Source organism: Prunus mume, linkage group LG1 (assembly GCF_029339155.1).
Source record: "Prunus mume cultivar Tortuosa linkage group LG1, ASM2933915v1, whole genome shotgun sequence".
Classification (NCBI taxonomy): Eukaryota; Viridiplantae; Streptophyta; class Magnoliopsida; order Rosales; family Rosaceae; genus Prunus; species Prunus mume.
Genome location: NC_142698.1, coordinates 18,156,899 through 18,180,609, shown reverse-complemented (window position 1 = coordinate 18,180,609; position 23,711 = coordinate 18,156,899). Strand labels below are relative to the sequence as shown.

At 38.5% G+C, this 23,711-nt stretch overlaps 5 protein-coding genes and 1 long non-coding RNA gene across 8 annotated transcripts; 4 read left to right on the top strand and 2 right to left on the bottom strand.

Annotated features, from left to right (window-relative positions):
- Positions 1–272: 272 nt before the first annotated feature.
- On the bottom strand, positions 273–3,276 carry LOC103344671 (Protein kinase superfamily protein). The gene is made up of 6 exons (XM_008248285.2): positions 2,856–3,276; positions 2,486–2,751; positions 1,667–2,049; positions 1,176–1,308; positions 968–1,057; positions 273–876 (listed from the first exon to the last, which is right to left on the bottom strand). Exons 1-6 carry the CDS (start codon positions 3,181–3,183, stop codon positions 724–726), a joined length of 1,353 nt encoding a protein of 450 aa, XP_008246507.2. The 5' UTR covers positions 3,184–3,276; the 3' UTR covers positions 273–723.
- Positions 3,277–4,058: 782 nt separating this feature from the next.
- LOC103344670 (glycosyltransferase family protein 28) lies at positions 4,059–5,743 on the bottom strand. Of its 3 annotated transcripts, none has more exons than XM_008248283.3 (4): positions 5,602–5,743; positions 4,968–5,189; positions 4,716–4,815; positions 4,059–4,490 (listed from the first exon to the last, which is right to left on the bottom strand). In XM_008248283.3, the coding sequence occupies exons 2-4, from the start codon at positions 5,145–5,147 to the stop codon at positions 4,234–4,236; spliced, it is 537 nt and encodes a 178-aa protein (XP_008246505.2). In that variant the 5' UTR covers positions 5,148–5,189; positions 5,602–5,743; the 3' UTR covers positions 4,059–4,233. The 3 variants fall into 3 exon arrangements, with proteins under 3 accessions (XP_008246505.2, XP_088898239.1, XP_008246506.2); XM_089042113.1 differs by having other exon boundaries at positions 4,968–5,147; XM_008248284.3 differs by having other exon boundaries at positions 4,968–5,218; positions 5,602–5,740.
- Positions 5,744–10,578: 4,835 nt separating this feature from the next.
- On the top strand, positions 10,579–13,218 carry LOC103344669 (Heavy metal transport/detoxification superfamily protein). The gene is given in 5 exon segments (XM_008248282.2): positions 10,579–11,155; positions 11,303–11,375; positions 11,519–11,771; positions 11,773–12,880; positions 12,882–13,218. Coding segments are annotated over 5 exon segments (1,674 nt in total). The 5' UTR covers positions 10,579–11,125; the 3' UTR covers positions 13,092–13,218.
- Positions 13,219–13,366: 148 nt separating this feature from the next.
- Positions 13,367–15,710, top strand: LOC103344668 (gamma conglutin 1). Its single transcript, XM_008248281.2, has one exon. It carries the CDS (start codon positions 14,285–14,287, stop codon positions 15,578–15,580), a length of 1,296 nt encoding a protein of 431 aa, XP_008246503.2. The 5' UTR covers positions 13,367–14,284; the 3' UTR covers positions 15,581–15,710.
- A 1,331-nt stretch (positions 15,711–17,041) lies between these two features.
- Positions 17,042–19,510, top strand: LOC103344667 (signal peptidase complex subunit 3B-like). The gene is made up of 6 exons (XM_008248280.2): positions 17,042–17,298; positions 17,410–17,457; positions 18,306–18,368; positions 18,767–18,820; positions 19,011–19,097; positions 19,234–19,510. Exons 1-6 carry the CDS (start codon positions 17,173–17,175, stop codon positions 19,357–19,359), a joined length of 504 nt encoding a protein of 167 aa, XP_008246502.1. The 5' UTR covers positions 17,042–17,172; the 3' UTR covers positions 19,360–19,510.
- Positions 19,511–20,961: 1,451 nt separating this feature from the next.
- Positions 20,962–22,920, top strand: LOC103344666 (uncharacterized). The gene is made up of 3 exons (XR_515105.3): positions 20,962–21,135; positions 21,287–21,403; positions 22,551–22,920. It is a non-coding gene; the product is annotated as an uncharacterized LOC103344666 (long non-coding RNA).
- Positions 22,921–23,711: the final 791 nt, after the last annotated feature.

Sequence of the window (23,711 nt, the reverse complement as noted above, 5' to 3'; positions counted from 1 at the left end):
TCGGTCACAACGACCAAAGGAAATTATGAGTTCGATGTTTTAATGGGGTGTGCTGTTTGTTTGTGTTATTTTCATTGGCATATCATGATATATGCTTACGATGTTAATAACGAGATTTTCCTCTCAAGTCCAATCCAAATCATACTAGGATTAATGAACATGGATCGGATTTGACATGATATGATGTGGTGTCATTTACAAAATTAGGGATTATAAATACAACATATATATAATCAACATATGGTCCTCCAGGAAAAGATGGTAACTTTCTCTTTCATGACTAAATTATCTTTGATGGCAACTAAAAAAGGTTACAGCTTTATCAATTCTTAATTTACAACAAAAGCAATGGTGTTCAAATCAAAGGCTTTGCATACAGGAGATAATCACAGCTAATTAACAATGCATGTCCTCTGTCTTTCTAACATCTTTGCATTTGCTGCTTGATCGTCTGCTTGTTAAGGTTCTGACAAAGAATCGAAAGAAATGGCTGTTTCTAATGTTGGTGTTTTCCCATGTGGTGTGTGAAGTTTGAAGCACATGAAACATTAATTTCACCTTTATGAGTCAGCTTTACTGAAACTCAATCTATTATTGACCATTGGTTTTTCACTTTTCACTTTATTTATGAAAACTTGACATGTTTTCAGTGAGAAGAATTATTGCCAAAGGCTGATCAGATATCTGAACGGTTTACTTCAAGTTGCTGTTTTCACATAGCTCCTAATACCTTGGACTTGTCATATAATTCTGAAATCTAGACGAACCAGAAGAGCAGGAGTTTTTAACCAGAGGAATTAGAGAAGGCACAACATCAGTCATTAGAGGCCGATATTCAGCTTCTGGCTGCACGCACATTGCTGCAATAGCTGCTATCTGTAAAAAAGAACAACAATTTATGGTGGCAAGAAAAATTTAGAATCAATAATTTGCTGATGATGATTATAGGAAGCTAAGCTAAGCTGACCTGAATTAGATCCCTCTTTGAGAATTGCCCCTGTAGAGCTGGGTCAACCATTTCCAATACTTTTTCTCTGTTAGTTAACCTTGGAAGAGCCTGATAAATCATAGAACCAAAATCAATTGCTTTTTAGTTTGATGTATAGGGACATTGTATGCTATGATGATTGAATATTATTGAGAGGAAAAAGTGATGAATTTATTCATTGACGGACCCATGAGACAAGGACATGCTCTCCTGGAGGCCGTTTGGTGTCTACCGGCACACGCCCTGTTAAGAGCTCTAAAAGAACCACCCCGTAGCTGTATACGTCTGATTTTGTAGTAAGCTTTCCTGTTGAGGCATACCTATATCAACAAACGTCCAAAACTCATTAAAAATAAAACATCACCGTCATTAAGTTGAGAAACTATTACACACACACACATGATGCTCTTCTTGTACTTCCATCTTTGAATCAAAGGGTCTCTTTGAAGTCTTCTTAATATGCAGTTTCTAAAATGGTGTTTAGGTATGCATTTTCATTTTCATTAACAGCCTTTTGCTTTGCCCAAGTAACACCTGAAGATGATACAAAAATGACAGCTAACATAGCAGTGATCTAGTATATGCTCCCATGTGCATGCTTCTATTGCTGTGCCTATATATTTGTTGGTATCTTAATGAGAATGAGAGGGGGTCCATTACAGATGATATAGCACTCACTCTGGTGCCAGATATCCTGTGGTCCCCAGCACACGCGTCGAAATCTGACCGTTGATTTTATCAGAACCCATCTTGGCCAATCCAAAATCAGATACCTTGGCATGAAAGTTTTGATCTAACAGAACATTGGTGCACTTGAAGTCCCGGTGTATAACAGAAGGGATGGCATGCTCATGGAGGAACTCAAGGGCCTTAGCACAATCAAGAGCTATCCTCAATCGGGTCCCCCAATCCAACGGCTGATGTTTGTTTGTGGAATGTAGATGGTGTTGCAGAGTACCATTAGGCATGCATTCAAATATGAGGAGCCTATGGTGCTGGTCAGCACAATAACCAAGCAGCTCCACCAAGTATGGAGAGTGCAATCGGCTTAGCAGATCCACCTACAATACAAAGATATGAGGCATTTGTTATTTTCATTTTTCTCACAAACCCATGTGCAGAAATTGTCTAGAGGCAATATTGTATTCTGCAATTCAAGGTCTAAACTTGTTTAATAAGACATGCACACATAAAAATGAAATAAAAAACTCCTTGATCAAAACATAACCAGGACTTAAGTCAACCCCCAATATTTGCTTATTTAAGTGAGGTTTAGATAACACACCAGGACTAGAAAGTGATAGCATTTTTTGAAAGATGTAGAGATAGAAAGAGACAAAAATCTATTATTAGCCTCAGCCTGTGTTGACAATACAAAGGCCTACATCTAATAATGACAACAGGAAGAGAAGCAAACACAGAAACAGCAATTAACCAAAGAAAGAGGGGATTGAAAGCAGCAAATAGGAACAAAAAGTAATAAATGAAGTCACTCACCTCAACCCTGAAGGAACGCTCTCCTTGCCTTCCTTCCCTGTGCAGCATCTTAATTGCTGCCTCAGTCCCATCTCTGAGGACCCCCCTATACACAACTCCAAACCCACCATGCCCTATCACATTTGCTTCACTAAATCCATCAGTGGCTTCCTCAAGTTCTTTGTATGAGAACACTTGAACTCCTTTGTATCTGCTTGCTGCTGTGACTATAGGTGTCCTAATTGACCTTCCAGAGTTCCCTCCTTGGAGGCACCCACCCTTCACATCTGCCACTCAAAATCAATGGACTTGTTCAAAATAATGTCTTTAATTACACAAATACATCCTAGCAAAGATGAAAATGAAACACAAGATGGGTATGTTTTATTACCTGGGCTAGAATTAAAGGCCACTGTGGTTTGAGCAATGAACCTGCTACTTGTGTTGTTCATGATGCTGCTCTCTTTGTAAATATTGCCATTGTTTTTGGTGGACTTGACGACACGGCGAAGCATTAATATGATAAAGATTATAGCAAGGAGGACCATTACTGAAATGGTTGATATGATGATAATGAGAACAGATTTTGAAGGAAAAATGCCATGGTGGTGATGGTGGCTGTAGGGTTGAGAATGTGAATGATGATGTTTGTGAGTCTGGTTTTCTGCAGCAAGGCCTATTGGCCCTGCAGATGCAGCAGCAATGGTGTTAACTTTCATGAGCACAAAGTAATGCAAAAGCGAGAGAGAGAGAGAGAGAGAGAGAGAGAGAGAGAGAGTGGGTTTAGTAATGTTGAGGTGGAAGTTTGTATATGGGTAGTGTTGGGAGGTTGATTTTGTTTCCCTTTTAAGTACGATGCCATCTCTCTCTCTCTCTCTCTCTCTCTCTCCCCAACTTTGGTAATTTTACTTCACATGATTCTCCTCTCTCTCTCTCTCTCTCTCTCTCTCTCTCTCTCTCTCTCTCTCTCGTGAATACCAAATGGTTTTGTGTACTTCCTTCGTCTCTTCTTTTGTATTTTTCTAAGGAATTGTCCGTGTCTCTGTATAAGAAAATCTTGGAAGCTTTTGCACCATTTCATATCCATTCTCAACTCAAATCATTATTTCCTAATTATAAACAATCCACTGCATCCGAAAATTCCGTTTTATCACTATTCTTGACTTGCAGACAGGTGGATAATGACTTTTTTCACCAGTTCAAGTGGACTTGGCAAGTCTGCCAACTATACAATTGCCACCGAAAAATAAACAACAGAAAAGCAACTTCAAACCCAGGAATCGGGAGAATAAGGAGATAATGCGCAGATACTCGCAGGCTTGCCTACCATCAGTTTCTTCCAAGAGCAATGCTACGATCAGTCGGCCACGCAGCAGGATACAAGACACCGACCTTGCATCCCTCTTCTTCCTCTTAAGATGTCATAGGTGAATGAGAGATAAAACTGCTGTTTTGTGACTGGGTAACATTTTGCCGTTACATTTGGTACAAGTTAGGTGGTGCATAACATGGGTATGTAATAAAGTCATGTGGGGCCAAGTCGAAACAGTTAACACAATGCATCCCAAGTTATTCATGTCAAAAGAGTCTCAACTAAGCAAACGAAATTATTTCTCAATCTGGGATCATAAGGATTTGAGATCCTGGCCAACCCAATCCTATTAATCTTCATTTGGTTCAACCGTGTAGGATGATCAATCAATATCTATCACATTGCAAATCTTTTATTCAAATGGACATCATGCTAGTAATAAAATTTTACAATTCCATCAGTCGTCTGCAAAACCAAGAAACCGACTGACAAGCTTGGCGACAGGTGTGGCATCACCTGGGTGGTATGGAATGAGGGAATCCAAATTCATGTCTGCTATAACACGATGAAGTGTCTGCGGACGAGCATAGTACAAATGCTTCCTGTCTGCTAGTTCCTCTGCCAACTCACTTTGATGATTGTCCATCAAATCTTCATTCACCACCACAATTAACGGCTTACCATGCCGCAATGTCTCAAATATGCTCCCTGACCCTGCACCACAGCAGAATAATATTCACATAAAACATCAAGCCCATGATATATCAAGGATCAAAGTAAATGAAAATGGATCACAATTAACAAAGTTTTCCTCTTCTCGTACTTTTATTTTACGCATAAACTTTCCTCTAAAACATTCATTTGAAATTGATGAATTTTAAAAGCCAAGGGAAAAAATACAACTTTCCGAAAGATAAGAAGACGCTATCCGAATTATACCTGCATGACTAATCACAAGAGATGCTGCCCTCAGATGGTCTGCAATGCTTGATGAAAAAGTGAAGTATTCTACAGCAAGGGTCTCATCTCCTCCTTCAGACTGCATTATAAAATAAAATAAAACGGCTCATGCATTCTTTAAACCTCCGCTTTGCAACCCTAGAGTTTGCTACTTCACAGTAGATTGTGAGCAGCAGAAACTAACTACAATTCATGCAGAGTAACTAGAACCAGAGAAATAAAAAAAAATACCTTGGTGGGGATATAAGATCCACGGCCCATTTGAATGAGAAGCTGGGTATACCCTCTCCTTAACAACTCTGCTTTAACCTCCTGAGTATCCACTGCTCTAATAAGAGCATCAAAAGAAGTAGTTCCAACAGTTACAAAAACTGTCTTCTTCGGCTTCACAGTAGCCTCAGTATCTCCCATCTACAATCATGTAAATTTCCCCAAAGCACAAACTACTTAACCCTATAGCAATCACAAGCAACAAGAAACACCTATCACAATAAAAACAATTAAGGAAGTAGGAATTATGAAAATAGGGTTCTTCTCCAAAAACAAAATCGACAAAGAATACGCACAACAAGAAATGCAAAATAGCAATTTGTTAAACCAAATCTGATAAATTTTACTGAAAAATACCAACTTTAAGCCGTTCAACAACGCCATCAACAGAAGAAATATAAATGCACGTCTTAATCATACACAAGATCGATAAAACTCACAAACCCAACGTTTACAAACTTACTCGGCAGTGAATTCCGACGCAAAAATAACAGTTCCCATCAAACTGACCAATTACTGACTCAATTAATCACAAGAACCTGATTAAGTTAATAAAAAAACAAAAATTTGACAGATTATTGAAAAGGCTACAGACCTTGAAGAAAAGGCTAATGGGCTTGTGCGACTGAAATTGAAGGGGACGGTTGGGATGGGAGTACGTGGCGGTTAATCGACGGTTCTGAGCTCTCTCAGCTCTTCTCGTGCCCTCCCAAAGTGGTGACTAATCGACTCTAAGCTTCGCCATGGCCGGTCAGACTGACAGTTTGAGAAGAAGAGAGAGAGAGAGAGAGAGAGAGAGAGAGAGAGCGCGCGCGCCGGAGGGTGAAGAAGGAGAAAGGCACGGGCTTTGCTCGAACACGTGTGATGGAAACCGCACGTGAGAAGTGAGCTCCGTTTTAAGTTGGGTCTTGGGCTTATGACATATTTTTCAATGGGCTGGTCTTGTGTTCAACTCACGCGACATTCTATTAAATAAATGGGTCTTTGCTGTCATTGATGTTGGTTCTTTCAATTGGTCCGTTTGAGTTTTCTTATAGGTTTGTTTTGTAGAGTTATTCTATAGTGAGGGTCCTATCTCTTAACTGTTCGTTCAAACTAACTAATTTGATTCAACGACTAACTAATTTGATCCAACAGTTAAGAAATAATGCTCTCACTATAGAATTCTACTTGTTTCGTATTGTTTGTAGGCTTTGTTCTCTTTTATGGGCGATGGGCCTTGTGATCTTTGTTCTACATTTTGGGTCATTTCATTTCGATTTAAACACTGGCCCAAACCCCTTTGGGTCTCTTTGTAACACTACGTTCCTTGAACATAAAGAACACAGCTTTTTACAACGACAATTGAATTGTCCTGCTACCGAGTGTGTTGTTGTGTTTGGGTTGTGTGTTGTGTGTTGTGTGTTGTGTGGTGTTGGGGTGTGTGAAGGGTTCAAAGGACAAAGTGAGGGAATATTTGAGACACAAGTGAGCATATAAGAAGGAAAAGGGGGGTGCTTTGGGTTGGGATGTTTAGACGAGAACAAAGGAGGGGGACAAAAGTGAGGCTCTTCAGTGTGGATTTGAAGTCTAAAGGTGAAAAAGCAATCACTGCCTGCGACTATGACCATACTTATTCTTGGGGATTTGAATCTTTGTATTGGATTTTGTAACCATTTCTCTTTTTTTATTTTCTTTCTTGTGATTTGGGACATTAGTTTCCATTCCCAACATACAATTGCAGTTTGTGCACTTCACACGCTTAGAAACTTCACATGTGTGAGCTGGGTAGCATCTGTCACAACTAGACAAAGCTTCAGTTCAATTTCAACCAAGTGGGTTTTGACACATTCGGCTCTTGCATGTTAAGTTTGGTAGGACAGAGAGGGATGATTGGAAAGAAGAGTGTGTGTGTTAATCACATTATGAAATCAGTCACATCACCATCAATTGCGCAACGAGACAAACTAGTGATTAATTATTTTACCGGATGTCGTTCGTATGAAGAAAAGTCAGCTGCGTGCCTGGATTGAAACACATGCATAATGGATTTACCTTTGATCTGGATTTGAAGGATGATAATATTTTATTTGAGGACCCAATTTTTTCAGTAAAAACAGAGAATGAGTGTTTTGTTACTTTTCCATGGTTCACTGGCACACAACAAGACATATGGTGTTAAATGGATCAGAAAATGCGTGATTCACTTTACCTCCATCAAATCCAACATAAAGGAGAGGAGAGAGAGCCTGTGACCAGTCCAGAGGTGTGACTGTTCACCGACTAGCACCATAATTTTGGATCCCAACCCACCAGCCAACCATCTCCATTGTCCAGTCCATTAATATTTTATATAAAGCCTCTGATCTGGTCTGGTCTGGTCTCTGACCTAATTGTCTCCTCCTTTCTCGGGGACCCAGCTGACCTGACCTGAGCTACTTACTCTCAGAACCAAACAAACCCAGCTGTGTAGAAATCAATCAACAGCTGCCCATTTGGCCATATTTCCCAGTAACATAATCTCTTCCAAGCAACTCCGATTCTACATTTCTTTTAATAAATACCAAAAACAGAAAAATGGGTTTTCATTCACTACCATCTTCTCAAACTTCATACCAAAAACAGAAAAATGGGTTTTCATTCAGCAATTCAATCCAATATCTCAAGGACGACTTCACTTCACACAAGATTGCAATCTTCCCATCTGAATCTGATCATAACAAAAGAAATAAAATTTATTCATATATATGTGGTACAAATTTCTGTCATAGGAGCTGGACAGTTTAGGCACGCGCAGGGGCGGATCCACATAGGGGCAAAAGGGGTCTTGACTCCTGCAAGCCCAGAATCCACTATTGGATGTGAAAATGTTGACATCTGCAAATTGCCCCTAAACTGCTCCAGAGAGCGCAGTACACAAGTATAGCAGACAGATTACCTTATTTTCATTTTCAACATTTAAGTAAATGTCTTTATCCTTTTACTTTCATTTGTTTTTATATTACTCCATTTACTTAAGTTTACAATGTAAATAAGGAAGTACCCACTTTTCATTTGAAGAGGATTGCACTAATTTTTTGATTTATTATCACATTCTTAGAGATATTTCTAGTGTATTGCAATGATGTCTATTTTTTAAAGTTGATGCAGTTATCTTTGATAATGAACATGAGTATTTTGTATGGTTTTATCTATTAATTATGAATTAGAGTATTATCATTTTATTTCAATAGGTCTATTTTATATAATATTTTTTTAAATCTTTTACATGTTGACCCCCGTAATGAAAATTCATGGATCCGTCACTGGGCATGCGTATAGTCTGTAGAGAAGCAAAAGCTTTAAATGGGTAAAGTGGCTTGAACTCGAGCCATTATGAATGAACCATATAAAAGCAAATCATCCTGCCCTTTGCTTTTAAGGATTCGAATGTTGCATACGTTCACAGGCTTCAACAAAAAATATAGCTAGATATTTTGGTCCGTACCCTATATTGATTCGAGCCATAGAGTAGTAGTGCAGGAAAAAAAAAGTGTACGTATAATTTGAACCAACTATTATTAGTTGGTTGCTTTCCTTGTAATCTTTTGATCTCCAATTATTAGAGAGATTTGCAGTCAAAGTTTTGGGTTGGAAAGCCATTTTGTGAGCTACCCTATGCTCAGCTGCATAAAGCATTTTAATAACGTTAAATTATTTATCTCTGGGTTTCTAACTTTGTGGCGAGTGGTGGGGTTCCTTTTTGTCACCATTCAAATATCTTTTACAGATCAAGAATATCTTTTGCTTCTTCTTTTCTGTTTTTTTTTTTTTGGTTTCCTTCTCAAAGGTCTCAAAGGTAAAATAAAGAAGCAATGAGGACAAGAATTTCTTCACGGGTTAGGCTTTTGAGGAGGAGGACGAACAATAATGTTGTTGCAAAAGAAGGGTTCAAACTCAGAGAGAGCATTTTGATTCTTCTTCTTTCACATCTAAGAGATAGAGATATATATATATGGGTTTAGCTTTGAAATGCTCCGTTGCTTCTGGCAATTGGCCTTATCTGTGAATTGACCATTTTACTCTTATCGATCTCTCAAATAATTTCACAGTCGAAAATGGTCGAACTGACAGCCATGCTAGTGTCCAAACTTACGCTGACATGCTTCACAAAATACAATAGATGACACTCTTTCGGCAACTGCATCATTGCATGAGCTCCATCTTTGCCACGCTCGTGTTTAAGTTTAACCATAAAGATTCAAATTGTACTTGATAATCACTTGAGATAAAAGTTTTTGCATCCGTGGGCAATGGGGGTTTTATGATTCGAAAATTAGATGGGTAAAACTTAAATACTAAACTTTATTAGCATAGTCAATGCATACTCAGGATGGACACTGACCCCTCTTAAATATAGTTGTATAGACAATAATATGTTAGTGATATTGTAAAAATATTATAAAATTCCTCACAAATTCTTAAATGCTGACTATTTTCTTTGTTTCTCTTTCATTCTCATGTCTAAATTTCTTTTGAATTGCATGTATTTGTAATCATAAAAGAGTGATAGGTTATTCATACAAAAACATAAAAAGATACACATAATCAATGAGGACGTAATGAGCCTTACCCTCAAATACATCTCTATCCATAAATAAAAGTTCCACAAATGCACAAATAAACACTAAAACCAAAAGTAAATGCAATGCAAAATAAAACAAAACTATCGATGCTTATAACTCTTAAATTCTTCAATTATCAATGCATTATCAACATTATTAAAAAACTAGCTTTCATCTCTAATTAAACCCTAGAATACTCAATTTTAAATTAAAACTATAATTAAAGATATATAAAAAATGGAGGGAGAAAGAAGGTAGCTAAAAGATAGAAAAACAAGTTGATGTCGCATATCCAAAAGAGAATGAGAGAGAAGATGTGATGTAGGGTTTGCTTTTAATTTTTTTAATTTTGGACTGAACTTATAGCATATGGGTATTTTATATTTTAAAAAATTTGGGCTGGGTAGACAGTGGACACCCAACCAGCCCTATACATAAGTTAGGTGAGTTGGTAAATCCGTCACCGCAAACAAATTCTAATTTTCATTTCAGTTATATGAAATTAATTTAAAGTAATTTATTGCTTATATAAAAAAAACACAAAAAAGAAAGGATATCCAAATAATTTATGAAAGGGTACTTGCAAAAATTTATTGGGCTTTAAATAATTGTAAGAGCATTTGGGTGATGGAGCCTCGGATATAAAGGCCCAGTGCTAGGGCCCACCACTGCTCGTGATCCCAGAGAAGATGGGGCCCATGGCTATTGATCTTTCGTCTAATCATGTCTGGCCTTGTTTCCAAAATAAGTTATTAAATCACTTTCTGCGTCCCATAAAATTATAAAGCCATGTACTTTAGCAATCCTAATAATGTAACACAGAGAGAGCCGTGTCCAGCCAAGCAATCGCCAGCTGTTGCTTTACAATTCGTGCAAAAAGTGGTACAAAATCATGTTTAAGCTCTGCTTAAATCTTGCTTAAGTCTGGCTTAATTATGATTAATTATGCTTAATTTGCTGCTTTAGTGTTGTATTAGTTTCTACTATGTTATGTTAGAATATAATAGTATTTTTTTAATTGATGTTTTCCTAGTGAAAGGAGGAGGCAACTATTCGGTGTTTCTTTTTTTTCAATTGGGTTTCCTTGGCGAAAGGAGGAGGCAACTAATCTGAGCTGAACTAGGATTAATCCTTAACTTTCCTGTTTCTTTTATCTTTTCTAAACTAGGATTAGTTTTTGTTTAGCTATATAAACCACGCATTGTTGTTCAAGTTGTATTATTCAGAAGATATTCGATTTATAAATCTGGTCGCGGTACTTGGAGCTGGAGCAAACGGACTGCTCTCACTCCTCTCTCTCTCTCTCTCTCTCATTCGCTCTCTTTCTTGCTTTGAAAAAATATTGCTTGAAAAAAGAGTGCATAAAACCCTCGAACGGAGGAAGAAAGCTAAAAGATAAAGTGTTGAGTTCTCTCTCACCAACCGCCTTTGAGCTCTCTTCCTCTCTCTCTCTCTCTCTCTCTGTGTCTGCATTTATATCCTCAGCTCACAATCTCAAGCAAACCTGTTTGCTCTCTCTCTCTCTCTCTCTAGACAATGAGTAAGCTGGAGGTTATGGATCTTCAGGTACACTTTTGTTTAAACTATTTTCGTTCATAATGTTCTGAAACAAAGCTATGCTGTACTGTTCCTCTGTTAGTTTCTTTCTTACTAATTCGGCACAAACAGTGACTCAGTCTAAGTTGGTCTTATGGGATTTTTTTGTTGTTGCAGAGATCGGTTTACAAAGTAAATATTTGCTGCTTGGGCTGTAGGGGGAAAGTTCAGAAAGCGTTGAAAATTGAAGGTATGTTCGTTTAATTTGTTACCCATTTAAACTAGTCAGTATTTTTTCATTAATATTAGCTTAACGTACTGATCTTTATGCTGTGAATTTCAATGGGTTAAGTAGTTTTTGTGGCTAATTGTTTGAATGGTCTTGTTGTCCAGGTGTGTACAACAGCATTATAGATGCAGATCAGGGGATGGTGACTGTGGTTGGGAATTTTGATCCAATCAGATTCATTAAGAAACTTAAAAAAGAAGGCAAAAAGGCCGAGCTTCTGGGACTTCAAAGTGTTTCAAACAACATCCAAGCTCAGCTCAACAATCAGATGCCTGCTGGGAAAGGTGGAAAAGACAACAAATCTCAGAAGCAAAAGGATGGCCAACAACAACAAGCAGCACAGCAGCAGCAGCAAATTCAAAGGGGGTAAAGCCATGAAAATGCCTCCGCCCAAGGACCAGAAATCTGTGAAATTCAATTTGCCAGAGGATGAATTTGGTGGGAGTGATGGTGAGTTTGATGATGAATATGACAGTGAGTTTGATGATGAGGAATTTGATGAGTTTGGTGATGAAGATTATGATGATGATGATGATGAACAAGAGTTTGGGCATGGCCATGGCCATCACCAGCAGCAGCAACCCAATAAGATGATGCCAGGTATGATGGGTCCGCAAGGGCCTTATGGGAAGATGATGCCAATCATGGGAAATGGCCATGGGCCACATGGGCCTGCTGGAATGATCAATATGCATGCTATGAATGAGAAAAAATTAGGTGGTGGTGGTGGTGGGGGAGGCTCTGCCAAGAAAGGTGGGGTTATTGAATTTCCTGTGCAATTGAAGGGCAAGAGTGGAAATAATGAAAAGAAGAATGGTAAGGATGGAAAGAAAGGGGGTGGAAATGGCAAAGGAGGGGAGAAAAAGAAAGGAGAAAAAGAAAAAGAAGAGTGCAAGAGTGGAGGTGGCTTGGTGGGTTGGCTTAAAAGAAGTACTAGTATAGGAAGGGGTGGTTCCAAAGGAAATGGTGTGGATGGTGGTGATGGGAAAAACAATGGCAAGGGCAATGGAGGGAAAAAGGGTGGAGGCAAACATGATGGGGCCCGTGAACTTAAGAAGGGGAAAAATGATTATCATGAAATTGATGTGGTGCTCAATCATGGCAAAGGAGGGAAAGGGGGCAAAGAAATCAAAGAAGGCAAAGAGGGGAAGGGAGGCAATGGAGGCAAAGGAGGCGGCAAAGGAGGAGGCAATGGTGGCAATGGAGGAGATATGCATCAAATTCAAATGGGCCAAAAGGGCCAGATGGTTCCAATTGGGCAGATGGGTCAAATGGGCCAGAGGGGTCCAATGGGTAATTATCCAATGGGGCAGATGGGTAATGCTCCAGCAGTTCAAGGATTGCCTACACCATCGATGATGAACGGTGGATATTATCAAGGGATGGGGCCTGCTGGAAACCCTTATAACCAGCAGCAGCAGCAGCAGCTCCAGCAACTACAGCAGCAGCAGCAGCAGCAGCAGCATGCAGCTGCAGCAACAACAATACATGGCCATGATGATGAACCAACAGAGAGGCAATGGCAATGGCAATGGCAATGGCATGTACCAGCCCATGATGTATGCACGGCCACATGCCCCCATGAACTTCATGCCTCCTCAGCAAATGCCATCTTCAAATGATCCTTACTCCAACTATTTCAGTGATGAGAATCCTAATGGTTGCTATCTTATGTGAACAAGTAAAAAGTAGCTAGGGTTTCAGTAATGTTTTTTTCTTTTTCTTTTCTTCTTTTTAGGATTATTGTATTTCTGGTGCTTAATGCAAACACTATGGAAGTACCATTGCTTATGTTACTTGGTAATATGGGTAAATTTTGCTTCTTGGTAAATGTATATTAACCCTAACCTAATTCTCCCATTGATGATTTGTTTAACCAATTTGTTTAGGATCTCAATTAAAATACTATAAGGGTTGCCGCAGAGGAAGGCACTTTAACCAAGGTGCATCATGTGTGGGTTTCAACTTGGAAATATTTAAAGCATCAATCTCTATCTATCTGTTGAAATCACTAGGTCCATGATTTTTCTCCTTTTGACTTACATTTCCTCACCAGTCTCCACCAAGTCCGGATTGGAAAGGTGGCAAAACGTGACTTCATTGGCATTATAATTTATATACACAGACAGAGCTATCAGAAACCAGAATTGAAAAAACAGAGCCATCAGTATTTTTCTCACCTGGTGGGGTATGAGATAAAGACGCTGTTCTTTAAGCCTCACCAAACCAAACTAAATATATGGGCTTTGCCCATGTGAGCCTTTCATATTGACCCAATCTGAACAGGCCTAAAAATCTTAAGTAAGCTTCAGTTTCAGATATGATGATTAGTCTACCGTTACAGAAAAGAACTGGTTTTGAAATTCATGTCGGTAAGCTTTGTACCTATGTGGTGGAGGCTGCCTCTGGATGGATGAACGTAGAAACTGTGTTATTGCAGAACTCATTCTGCTTTATAAACCATTAAACATGATCCCTATCAGATTAAGAAAGATGATTAGGGTGATTTGCTTTCCAAATGCAAAACTAATGCCGGTTTGGAGTACCGGCCAAACCCAGTGTCATTTTTGTTTTGTTTGTTACTTAAAGCACAAGGTACTGCATGTCTGGGGCAGCCCATTGAAGCCCTTCCTCACTGCCAAGTACCCCTACATACTCACCAACTCTTTGTTCTCATATCAAGATTATGCTCACCTCTTTTGCTTTCAAATCCCTCAAGCAAGGACACAATGCCAAATTCTGAAATGTCCATATGCAAGCCACCCCTCTATAAATTGCAAGCTCTGCCTCTCTAGTTCTTTGCCAATTCCAACCGTTTCATCTTCCTATCTATACCAAAACTTGTTCATTTCCAAATTCCAATTGCATCCATGGCTCCTTTCCTTCATAATTTCCTGCTCTTCTTCTGTTCTTTATCTCTTCTCATTCTCACATCTTCAGCAACCAAATCCCAAACCCAAGTCCCCATCAGACCAAACAAGCTTGTCCTCAAAGTCCAGAAAGATAGTGCAACCAATCTCCATGTGGCCCAAATTCACAAAAGAACCCCTCTAGTCCAGTTCCCCTTTGTCATAGACCTAACTGGGAGGTTCTTATCAGTCAATTGTGAGAACCAATACACGTCATCAACTTACAAAGCCCCTGATTGCCACTCAAGCCAGTGTGCTAGGGCCAACAGCCACACGTGCCGCACGTGCAGCTCTTCGAAAACCAGACCAGGCTGCCATACCAACGCTTGTGGGCTCTTGACCACGAACCCTGTGACCCAACAAAGTGCCCTGGGTGAGCTCGCAGAGGATGTCCTCAAAATCCCATCAACCCAAGGCTCAAGCCCTGGCCCAATGGTCACACACCCCCAATTCCTCTTTGCTTGTGCACCTTCCAATATCTTGCAAAAGGGGTTACCCAAAAATGTTCAAGGTGTTGCTGGTCTAGGCCACTCCCCAATTTCCCTACCATACCAACTAGCTTCCCACTTTGGCTTCCCACCAAAATTTGCAGTGTGCCTCACTTCCTCACCTGGCAAAAATGGCGCCGTTTTCTTCGGTGAAGGACCCTATTTCATGAAGCCGGGCATCGATGTGTCACGCCAGTTGACCTATGCCCCATTGACCATAGGCCAGCAAGGAGAGTACTACATCAATGTTCAATCAATTAAAATCAACAACGCCATGTTGCCTTCGATCCCAAAAGGTGGGTTTGGTGGGGCAATGATCAGCACCACAACTCCCTACACAACTCTCCAAACCCCAATTTTCAGGGCACTCAATCAGCTCTTCATGAACCAGCTTCGAGGTGTGCCTCATGTGAAACCTGTGGCACCATTTGGGGCATGTTTTGACGCAAACAGAATCCCTACCAGCAAGATAGGGCCTACGGTTCCCAGCATAGACCTTGTTCTAGACAATAAGAAAAACATCATGTGGAGAATTTTTGGTGCAAACGCTATGATTCAGCCACGTCCTGGCGTGATGTGTTTGGCGTTTGTGGACGGTGGGATGAGGCCCAAGGCTCCAATTGTGATTGGGACCCAGCAGTTGGAGGATAATCTGCTGCAGTTTGATTTGATGAACTCAAGGCTGGGATTTAGCTCTTCCTTGTTGTTCCGCAGGACCAACTGTGCCAACTTCAACTTTGGCACCTCCTCCACCAGCACTGATCCGTAGATTGTGAACCCTTTTGAGAGATGATCTGAGGGTTTGTGTGTGTTGATCAAATAAAATATGTACTTTAAAGCTTTGTGCTTGATGTTGTCTGTAATTAAGTGACGGCATAAATAAAACTTTTATTTACTAATATTGTTTTATGTCTTTTTCTTGCTTGAAACTCAAATTTAGTCCGTATATGCATGACATGCTCAAATGGATTCCAAACCTAATGAACAAATGGGTGAATGGTCCATTTCATGGTTATGCATCTTAGTGCTAAAAAAATGACCTTGAATTGCAGATTATTGGTCTTGTGTTCAAAGTTTCATGGCACCTAAATAGTATTGTGTTTGAGAACCTCTCATTCCCATGTAGTTTAGAGTATCGCTTGTACTTTTAAAAAAATTCTTAATACATAATCTGCTAAATATATAAAGGAGGCTTGAGGGTGACTTGGGCTAGTGCTGCCATTGCCAGGCCAAGGCGTGTTTCGGGCTAAGTTTATTTTTTGGGCCTGTAACCCCGTTTTTGTTAACTACCAAAAAAAAAAATTTCAAAGCCAATGATATTTTGTTGGGTCTATCATTTGTTTTAAAAGGGAATATAATATTTTGCCAATTAAAGAAAAAGCCTTCCTTTGAAGAGCCCCAGAGCCCAAAGAGCCAGGATTTATTGTTATTTTCCTGTAGAAGCAACAGTTAATAATTAATACAAATTTTTTTTTTAAAGAAATAGTATAGCCGTTCGGCTATATTCGTGTTTACTAATCTTTTAAAAAATAGTGTAGCCTAGAGGCACTTTTTTGACACTTGGCGCCTAGGCACTGGGCGGGTCTTTTAAATAGTATAGCCGCGCGGCTGTATTTGTGCTTTCACTAATTTTTCTATAAAAAATAGTATAGCCAGTTGGCTTTACTTGTTTGACACGTGGCGCTAGCGCTGTCAGGGTTTTTTTGTTAGTATAGCCGAACGGCTATACAGGGTTTTTAAAATTTATTTTTAGAAAATAGTAGAGCCGCGCGGCGGTAATCGGTTGTATTTATATAGTATAGCCGCCTGGCTGTACACGTGGCGCTTAATCGTTAGTCTTTTGTTTTGTTTTTCACAGATAATATAGCAATAGATTTTAAATTTTTTTTAACCAATTGTATAGCCTAGCGGCTATACGCGTTTTTACTAGTTTTTTTTGAAAAATAAGTATAGCCAAGTGATCCAATGGTTTTACATGCAACTTCAAAATTTCCAATTTTTTATATTGATTTTTCTCATGTTCAATATTTGGAGAAATTATGGAATAGAATAAATAAAGAATTACAGACATAGTAAAAACCAGATCAGCAAAAATTGCCAAGAAGATTAAAAACGGAGGGCCCCACCTACGTGTCTTTGTCCAATGACTGAGCAGTATTGCCAAAGTGTGACGCTCTCTCATCCCCTTACTTTCTATGTGATTTGATTATTATAAGTACAAACAAAACAAAACCTCCAAGTCTTCGTTTCTTCAAACCCTCCAAAAGAAAACGCACATTTTCTCTTTCTTTCTTTCTCGGACCAAAACCAGAACAAGCAGAAAACGAAGCAAAAAAACCCAAAAAGGAAGAAAGAAAAAAGATGCATTCGTTTGGGTACAGAGCCAATGCTTTGCTAACGTTCGCAGTCACAATTTTGGCCCTCATGTGTGCCATGGCCTCTATCTCTGATAATCTCAACCACCCCACTCCCACTTCCCAAGTCCAGGTCCTTTCTCTTCTCTTTGGTAGATCTAGGATTTAAAAAGTTTGAATTTTGTTTTGAATTAGAATACCCAGTTCGATTTTATGTATGATTTTGCTTGTTGGGTCTATTTAGGTGCTGAACATCAATTGGTTTCAGAAGCAACCAAATGGCAATGACGAGGTACATTTCTCTAATTTATAGTTTGATGGGTTATATGTGAAATTGTTCTGTATATGAATTCGATTTGGTATTGGCTTAAATGGGTTTTCTTTGATTCTTCTTTATAATCTAGTTTAAAGACTGCCACTTTGGGATTTATTTTCTATAGCAAGGGTCTTCGGGTTATTTTCTATATCAAATTTCCATGTGTATGCAGTTGTGTTTGTATTGACTATGTATGGATGTACAGGTTTCGGAGGGTTTTGTGGTCTAGTTTCAGTACATCATTTGGTTCTTTGATCTAGGTGTATTTTATGTGTTGAAAGTAAAATATAAAACATTAATATTACGATCCTGGAGAGCTTAATCACCTCTTTCCACATATTGGTGTGAGCTCATTGGCTGTCTGTTTATAGATAATCAAGTACTAAGATCACTGTCCTTCAGCCTTTTAAAAGATGTGGTATTTCTCCTCAGTCGAAAAGGTGGTCCATGATTTGACTAGTTATAGGTGGTAGTTGCTGGTGTTTAGCTTTGTGACACATATAAGAAAACAGAATGGGATTGTGACTATAGGAAAACAGGTAAAAGAAAATTAGAGGCCTTTTTATTTTTGTTTGGTGATCAAACTAAGGGGGCATTTACTAAAGCTCGAGGTTATAATAAACTTGGTATTGGCAGCAGTTACAACTGCTCCTGAGCTGCATGAACTGTTTTCCCCTTCCAAGTTGGTTACGCTTTGGATCATCAACATTGGATTTTCCCTTTTGATTTGTAGAGAAAGTAGATGGGTGATTAAGAAAGGAAGATTATGTGTATGGAATGAATCACAATTTGATATGAACTAAAGTGATTTTCATTTTATGCAGGTCAGCATGACTATGAATATATCAGCAGACTTACAGTCATTGTTTACGTGGAACACAAAGCAGGTTTGCAATTTTACAAATTTTTGCGTGTATGTGTTAGCAGGAATTCACAGTTGCATACATTTTTTTGAGTATATCTTGTGTGTTCTTCAAGTAGTATTTGGGTACACTGCGAGGAAGTTTTGTGATAATCATGGGTTTGAGAGTAAATGTAACTTTCATGCACAGGACTAGAAGCCAATAAACAAAAGTAAAAACTACTCCTCATTTCCGTTGAGGAAGTGTCTTTGTTGTTGTGTTTTGCTGTATTTTCTTTGGAGTGTCTAGTGAAATTCAAATTATGCAGAACACAATAAGACAATTGAAGCTCTTTTCTGATTTTCCTGCCAGTTTATGTCATGCAAGTATGATTCATAACCTTGACGCTAATACCTTCTACTTTTATCTGCAATGCGTGACAGGTTTTTGTTTTTCTAGCCGCTGAGTACGGAACCCCAAAGAACTCACTGAATCAGGTAAAGCTACTTTGGATCTGGCTGCACATTTGCTTTTGGAGTTATATTTTTTCAATTGTATTTCTGCTTTAGTTATATGTTTCGGTTTTGCTTTTCTTGAGATAAACATGAGGTTGTCATCCCTAGGGCTTGTTGACTGTACCAGTGCTTTAGTTGCAGGTTACATAAGTCGTTGCTCTCTATTTTACAGATCTCTCTGTGGGATGGGATCATACCAACCAAAGAGCATGCAAAGTTTTGGATTCATACTTCAAACAAGTACCGTTTCATTGATCAGGTATGCCGTCTTCATGAATTAGTAGAGTCCCTTCCATTCTTTGCATCTGTTTCTTGGCGTTATGAAGAATAAAGATCTAGTGTAGTTTAGTGGTTCAATCGGAAATTGACAATCTTTATGATTGTTGCTTGTGTAGGGAAGCAATCTCCGGGGTAAAGAATTCAACTTGACGTTGCACTGGCATGTGATGCCCAAGACTGGCAAAATGTTTGCTGACAAGATAGTCATGTCTGGATATCGCTTGCCACAGGAATATAGATGAGGTTGTGTTTGTATTTGTTCTGTAGCTTTAGCCTCTCTTAACAAGGAATGATCATTGCCAAATTTATAGACTTAGAAACACGGAAGGCTTTCAGTTCTGATAAGAAAAAAGAAATATATTGAGATTTGCTTGGATTTTGGATTCTCTATAACTTGGTGTGCTAATTCTTGCATTGGATTGGAGTTACTGTAGCGTCTTGCAGTCCGTAGCCTCTGTATCCCCCAAGGAAACCCCTGTAACCCAGTTTTTTATTTATTTAAAATTTTAAAAATTGTTTTAAATAACGAATAAATTTGAAGGGTATTGGAAGGTTGGGACAAATTTAGTGGGTGTGTTAATGTGAATTAATTTTCCTTGCCCGCCGCAAGTAATGAATTTTATGTGGACAGGCCTAGGGGGGAATTGGAAACGGATCATATTTCCACATTGCTATTGGATTTCGAGAGTTTCCGTTATTGTTGATGATAAGATTACAAATGTCCCTATAAATTAAATACAGACTTGTTCTCTTCAATTCACACTTTGCTCTCTCTACGCAAGATGAAGCACACACTGACCATGGACATGGGGTCGAACCCAGTTGTCCCTGCTCTCAATGCTCCCAATGCCACCACTCTTCCACACCACAAAAGCTGCGCCAAATGCACCCCTTCATCCATCAAAACGCAAAGTAAATACAACCTTAGAGCAACACTACTACTCTCACGAACCACCCCGTCCCGAAAGAGAAAACAAGAGCCGACACTGCCACGAGAACAAGAACACGGACACGAATATGAACACAAACATGAACATGAACGCAAAAATAAGAAGACGACCATGAGAGTGGTTCGCATCCATGTTTGGGACCCCTATGCCACTGATGATTCTTCTAGCGATGACGAAAATAACCTAGAATAGGAAGAGTTTAGGAAAAAATTTATTAGAAATATTTTAGTTATATATTAGCATCTTGACTTTCGCTCACTCATATCAATAATTTTTTTTGAAAGTTTATTTTATCTTCATCTATAGAAAGTTTTTGTGGAACATTGATTCATGTTTCATTTTTACTTTTATAATTATTTACATTTTAATACTATTGTTTTACGTATTTGTCCTTTTAAAATGAAGCAATTGTTTAAAATTTTAATTATAATAAATTGTTGCTACATATATTTAGATAAAAATAAAATAATTTTAGATGATAAACAAAAACGCAATTAAAAAAAAGAAATACAAATTTATAAATAAACTCAATCCTAGACATGTATTCATAAAAAAACCCAAGATAAAACATAGAAACACACCCAAAATCAACCCCAAAGTATTTTTGGGTGTGTTTATAAATAGGTTTTGAGTGTGTGTAATGATGGGTTTTGGGTGTGTTTATGAAGTGTTTTGGGTGTTGGGTTTTTTTATAATTTCTCAGGGTGTTTTAGTGAAACTCCCAAAAAAAAAAAAAAAGATAAAAGTATGCTCAGCTCTTATGCTAAAGAAAAAGAGAATGGAAAAAAAATTAAAAAAATCTGAGTCTCTTTGGAAAGAAACCAAAAAAGCCGTTTGATTTTCAATATCGTGGGTTAAAAAGTCGCAAGTCCAAACAAGGACGAGTAAAACTACTGTCATGGGCCTGCGAGTGTAGCCCAAATCTGATCACAACCAGCTATCGCTCGCTGTTGCCTCTCCAGAAAGTTTAATCCCCAAATCCATTCGGCGGAATCAAAATCCCTAACCCTAATTCCCTAGTCGACATCGTCGCTGGCATGACACCTCTGTCGAGTTAGTAAAGAAAAGGTAAAGACTGGCTTTGGCAATACATATCTAATTGGTTGAAAAATTAACTTTTGAAAGAGACCAACGATTTGGTTTTCAATATTCTGGGTCAAAATCAAAAGTCGAAAGCTTTGGGCTTTTTCTTTCTCATTCTTTTCTCTTTTCTCTCCAGAACTCGAAGCAGAGGATATGACGATTGGAGGCCTGCGCTAAAGGGTGTTTGGGTTGTTCTACATTACGGTTCAAAGCACAAGTCGCTCGGTTCAAGGCAGTGTTAATCTTCTTTATGGTAAATCTTATACTTAATATATTTTAGAACTTCAATTCAAATATTGTGGGCTTATGAGTGATTCTCTGGACTGTAACCTCCAATCATGTAGTTGCTAATTGGGTCTGATATAACTTTTGTTAACTCTGTGCTCTTCAAACTTGAAGCAGCTGTCTGGGTTGATTACCTTACCCCTTAAGAAAAGATGCATTTTGTCTTATGTTTTCTTGGAAGTCACCTTAGAGATGTAGATAGATAGCAAGTAAATGGCTAATTAGGTGCTAAGATAATGGAATTTTATCTCTGTCCCAATAGAAGGGTACTGAAAGGTAGGTCATACGTTAGAACTGAAAATACTTGGAGAGTGGGATGCTGATCTCTATTAACAACTAAAACTTAGCAATTGAGTCTTAGAGACTCCTTAATTATTGCCACCTTTATCAATTGTGTTCATACTAATTGAGTTTCACATGTTCATGGAGTTTCAAAAATGTTGGATAAATGGTTTTTTGATATATGTATGTAGTTGAGCATCATGTGATGCTGTAAGTGTTTGTTCCACAACACGAAAAGCTGCAAGGTCTGGAAGTTAGTAGCATCCTAGTTCCCTTTGGGTTCTGCTTGATAGATTGCTTTGGGTCACTGTGCTGTGGTATTGGCATATTGATTTATTGTTTTAAAAAGCTTTCTCCTGTTTGATATAATTCTTTGGTCTTGTATTTTAAACTCTAAGTTCTGGTTTCGGAAGATAGAAGACATATGGTTCCTTTGTTTAGGTGAAACATATTGCTCCACAAGGTTCTACAGTCCGACAAGAAAGGGAAACTGGAATCAGAATTTTACTTTTATGAGATGTTGAAACAGATATTTTTATCGTACGAATGCTACTCCTTTCTAGGCTCTCTAGTTTATGTCTGGTGTTGTAAGACTCTAGTTTTGGCTGACTCTTTCTTTTCTTCTTGTTTAGATAAAATTTTTCATATGCTGTAATTATATTGATTTCATAAGCCTTTTTTTTTTTTTCTTCTTTCTGAGGACCTCGTGTCTTATGCTTTTTGTTGCATGAATCTGATATTTTCTTTGTTCTTGCTTATCTAGTGTTCGTACACACAGATGCATGAAATTACTTTTGGAGTTTTTCTGACCCTGTTGTATTTGTGAATCGCAGCAGTCATTCTCATAATAATGCGTAGCTGTGGAAATGGCTTCATGTGTGATGGGAGTCTGAGCGATTCTAAAGCGTGCCCGGTTCAAACTATTTGGGCTGGCTCTATTAGCCTAGGCACTGGAGCAGATCAAGTTAAATTTTCAGCAGCCAAGAACCATTCTACCGTGCAAGAGTCATGGGACATAGCAGATGTGCTAATCATTTATTGTCATATTTCCTTACCAAAAACATGAGAGAGAAGTGAGATATATGAGATCATGCTATTGTTTTGTTTCATGTGTGCGATATTTTCATTAAAAAAATACACTAGGAAATAACTTGAGAGAAACTTGTAACAATATTTGGATTTAAGTGACATTCCCAATTTACTGTGTGTTTTGTGAAGGGAAAAAAACACCAAAAACGGGTGGTGGATGAAAGAATGGTTTTTTAACTTTTTTCCAACTTTTAGCTGCGGTTTCTATAAACCGTTTCAAAAACAAGTAATCGCAGCGGTTAGCGACGGTAGAAAGCGCTGCTATAGGCACTCTCCTGATAGGTACCTTAAAATCGTCACGAATGCTTCAAAACCCGTTGCAAAAGATTTAAAACCGCCGGAAAAGACAGATATCGTCATCTAAAAGGAATATTGCCCTACTTTCTGTCTGCTGATTTGGGTGGTTGTTCCTTCTGTTTTTCAGTAGCCGTCTATTTTACTTCCCAATAATATTGTAGGCCATTTAGGAGACCAAGAAATCAAAGATTCAAGTCAGTAGAACAACGAATTAATATCAATTCTCTCAAGAGAAAAGACCATCAAGTTCAAAGGCTTTAAATTAAACCCCCACATGTACATTGATGTGATTTTCATTTAACCCAAAACAAATATGCACACAAACCACACGTACGTCTTTCTGCTCTAGACGTTTTTATTCATAGTATTTTGTAGAAGGTGGTGCTCATCATCAATTTTGTTACTGGGGTGAGTTTAGCTTGTTTAGGAATAACAAAAATGCTGAGCAGAGAAAGTAGAACAAAATTCACTAGCACTATATGCATAATGCATGCAATATAAAGTTACAGTGCTCGAATTGGATTCAGAATGTTGTCCTTCCCCTGATGTTGTTCGAAGAAAGACTCAAGAGGTTGAAAGAATTTCCAGAAGTTCGCGAATCTTCTGCT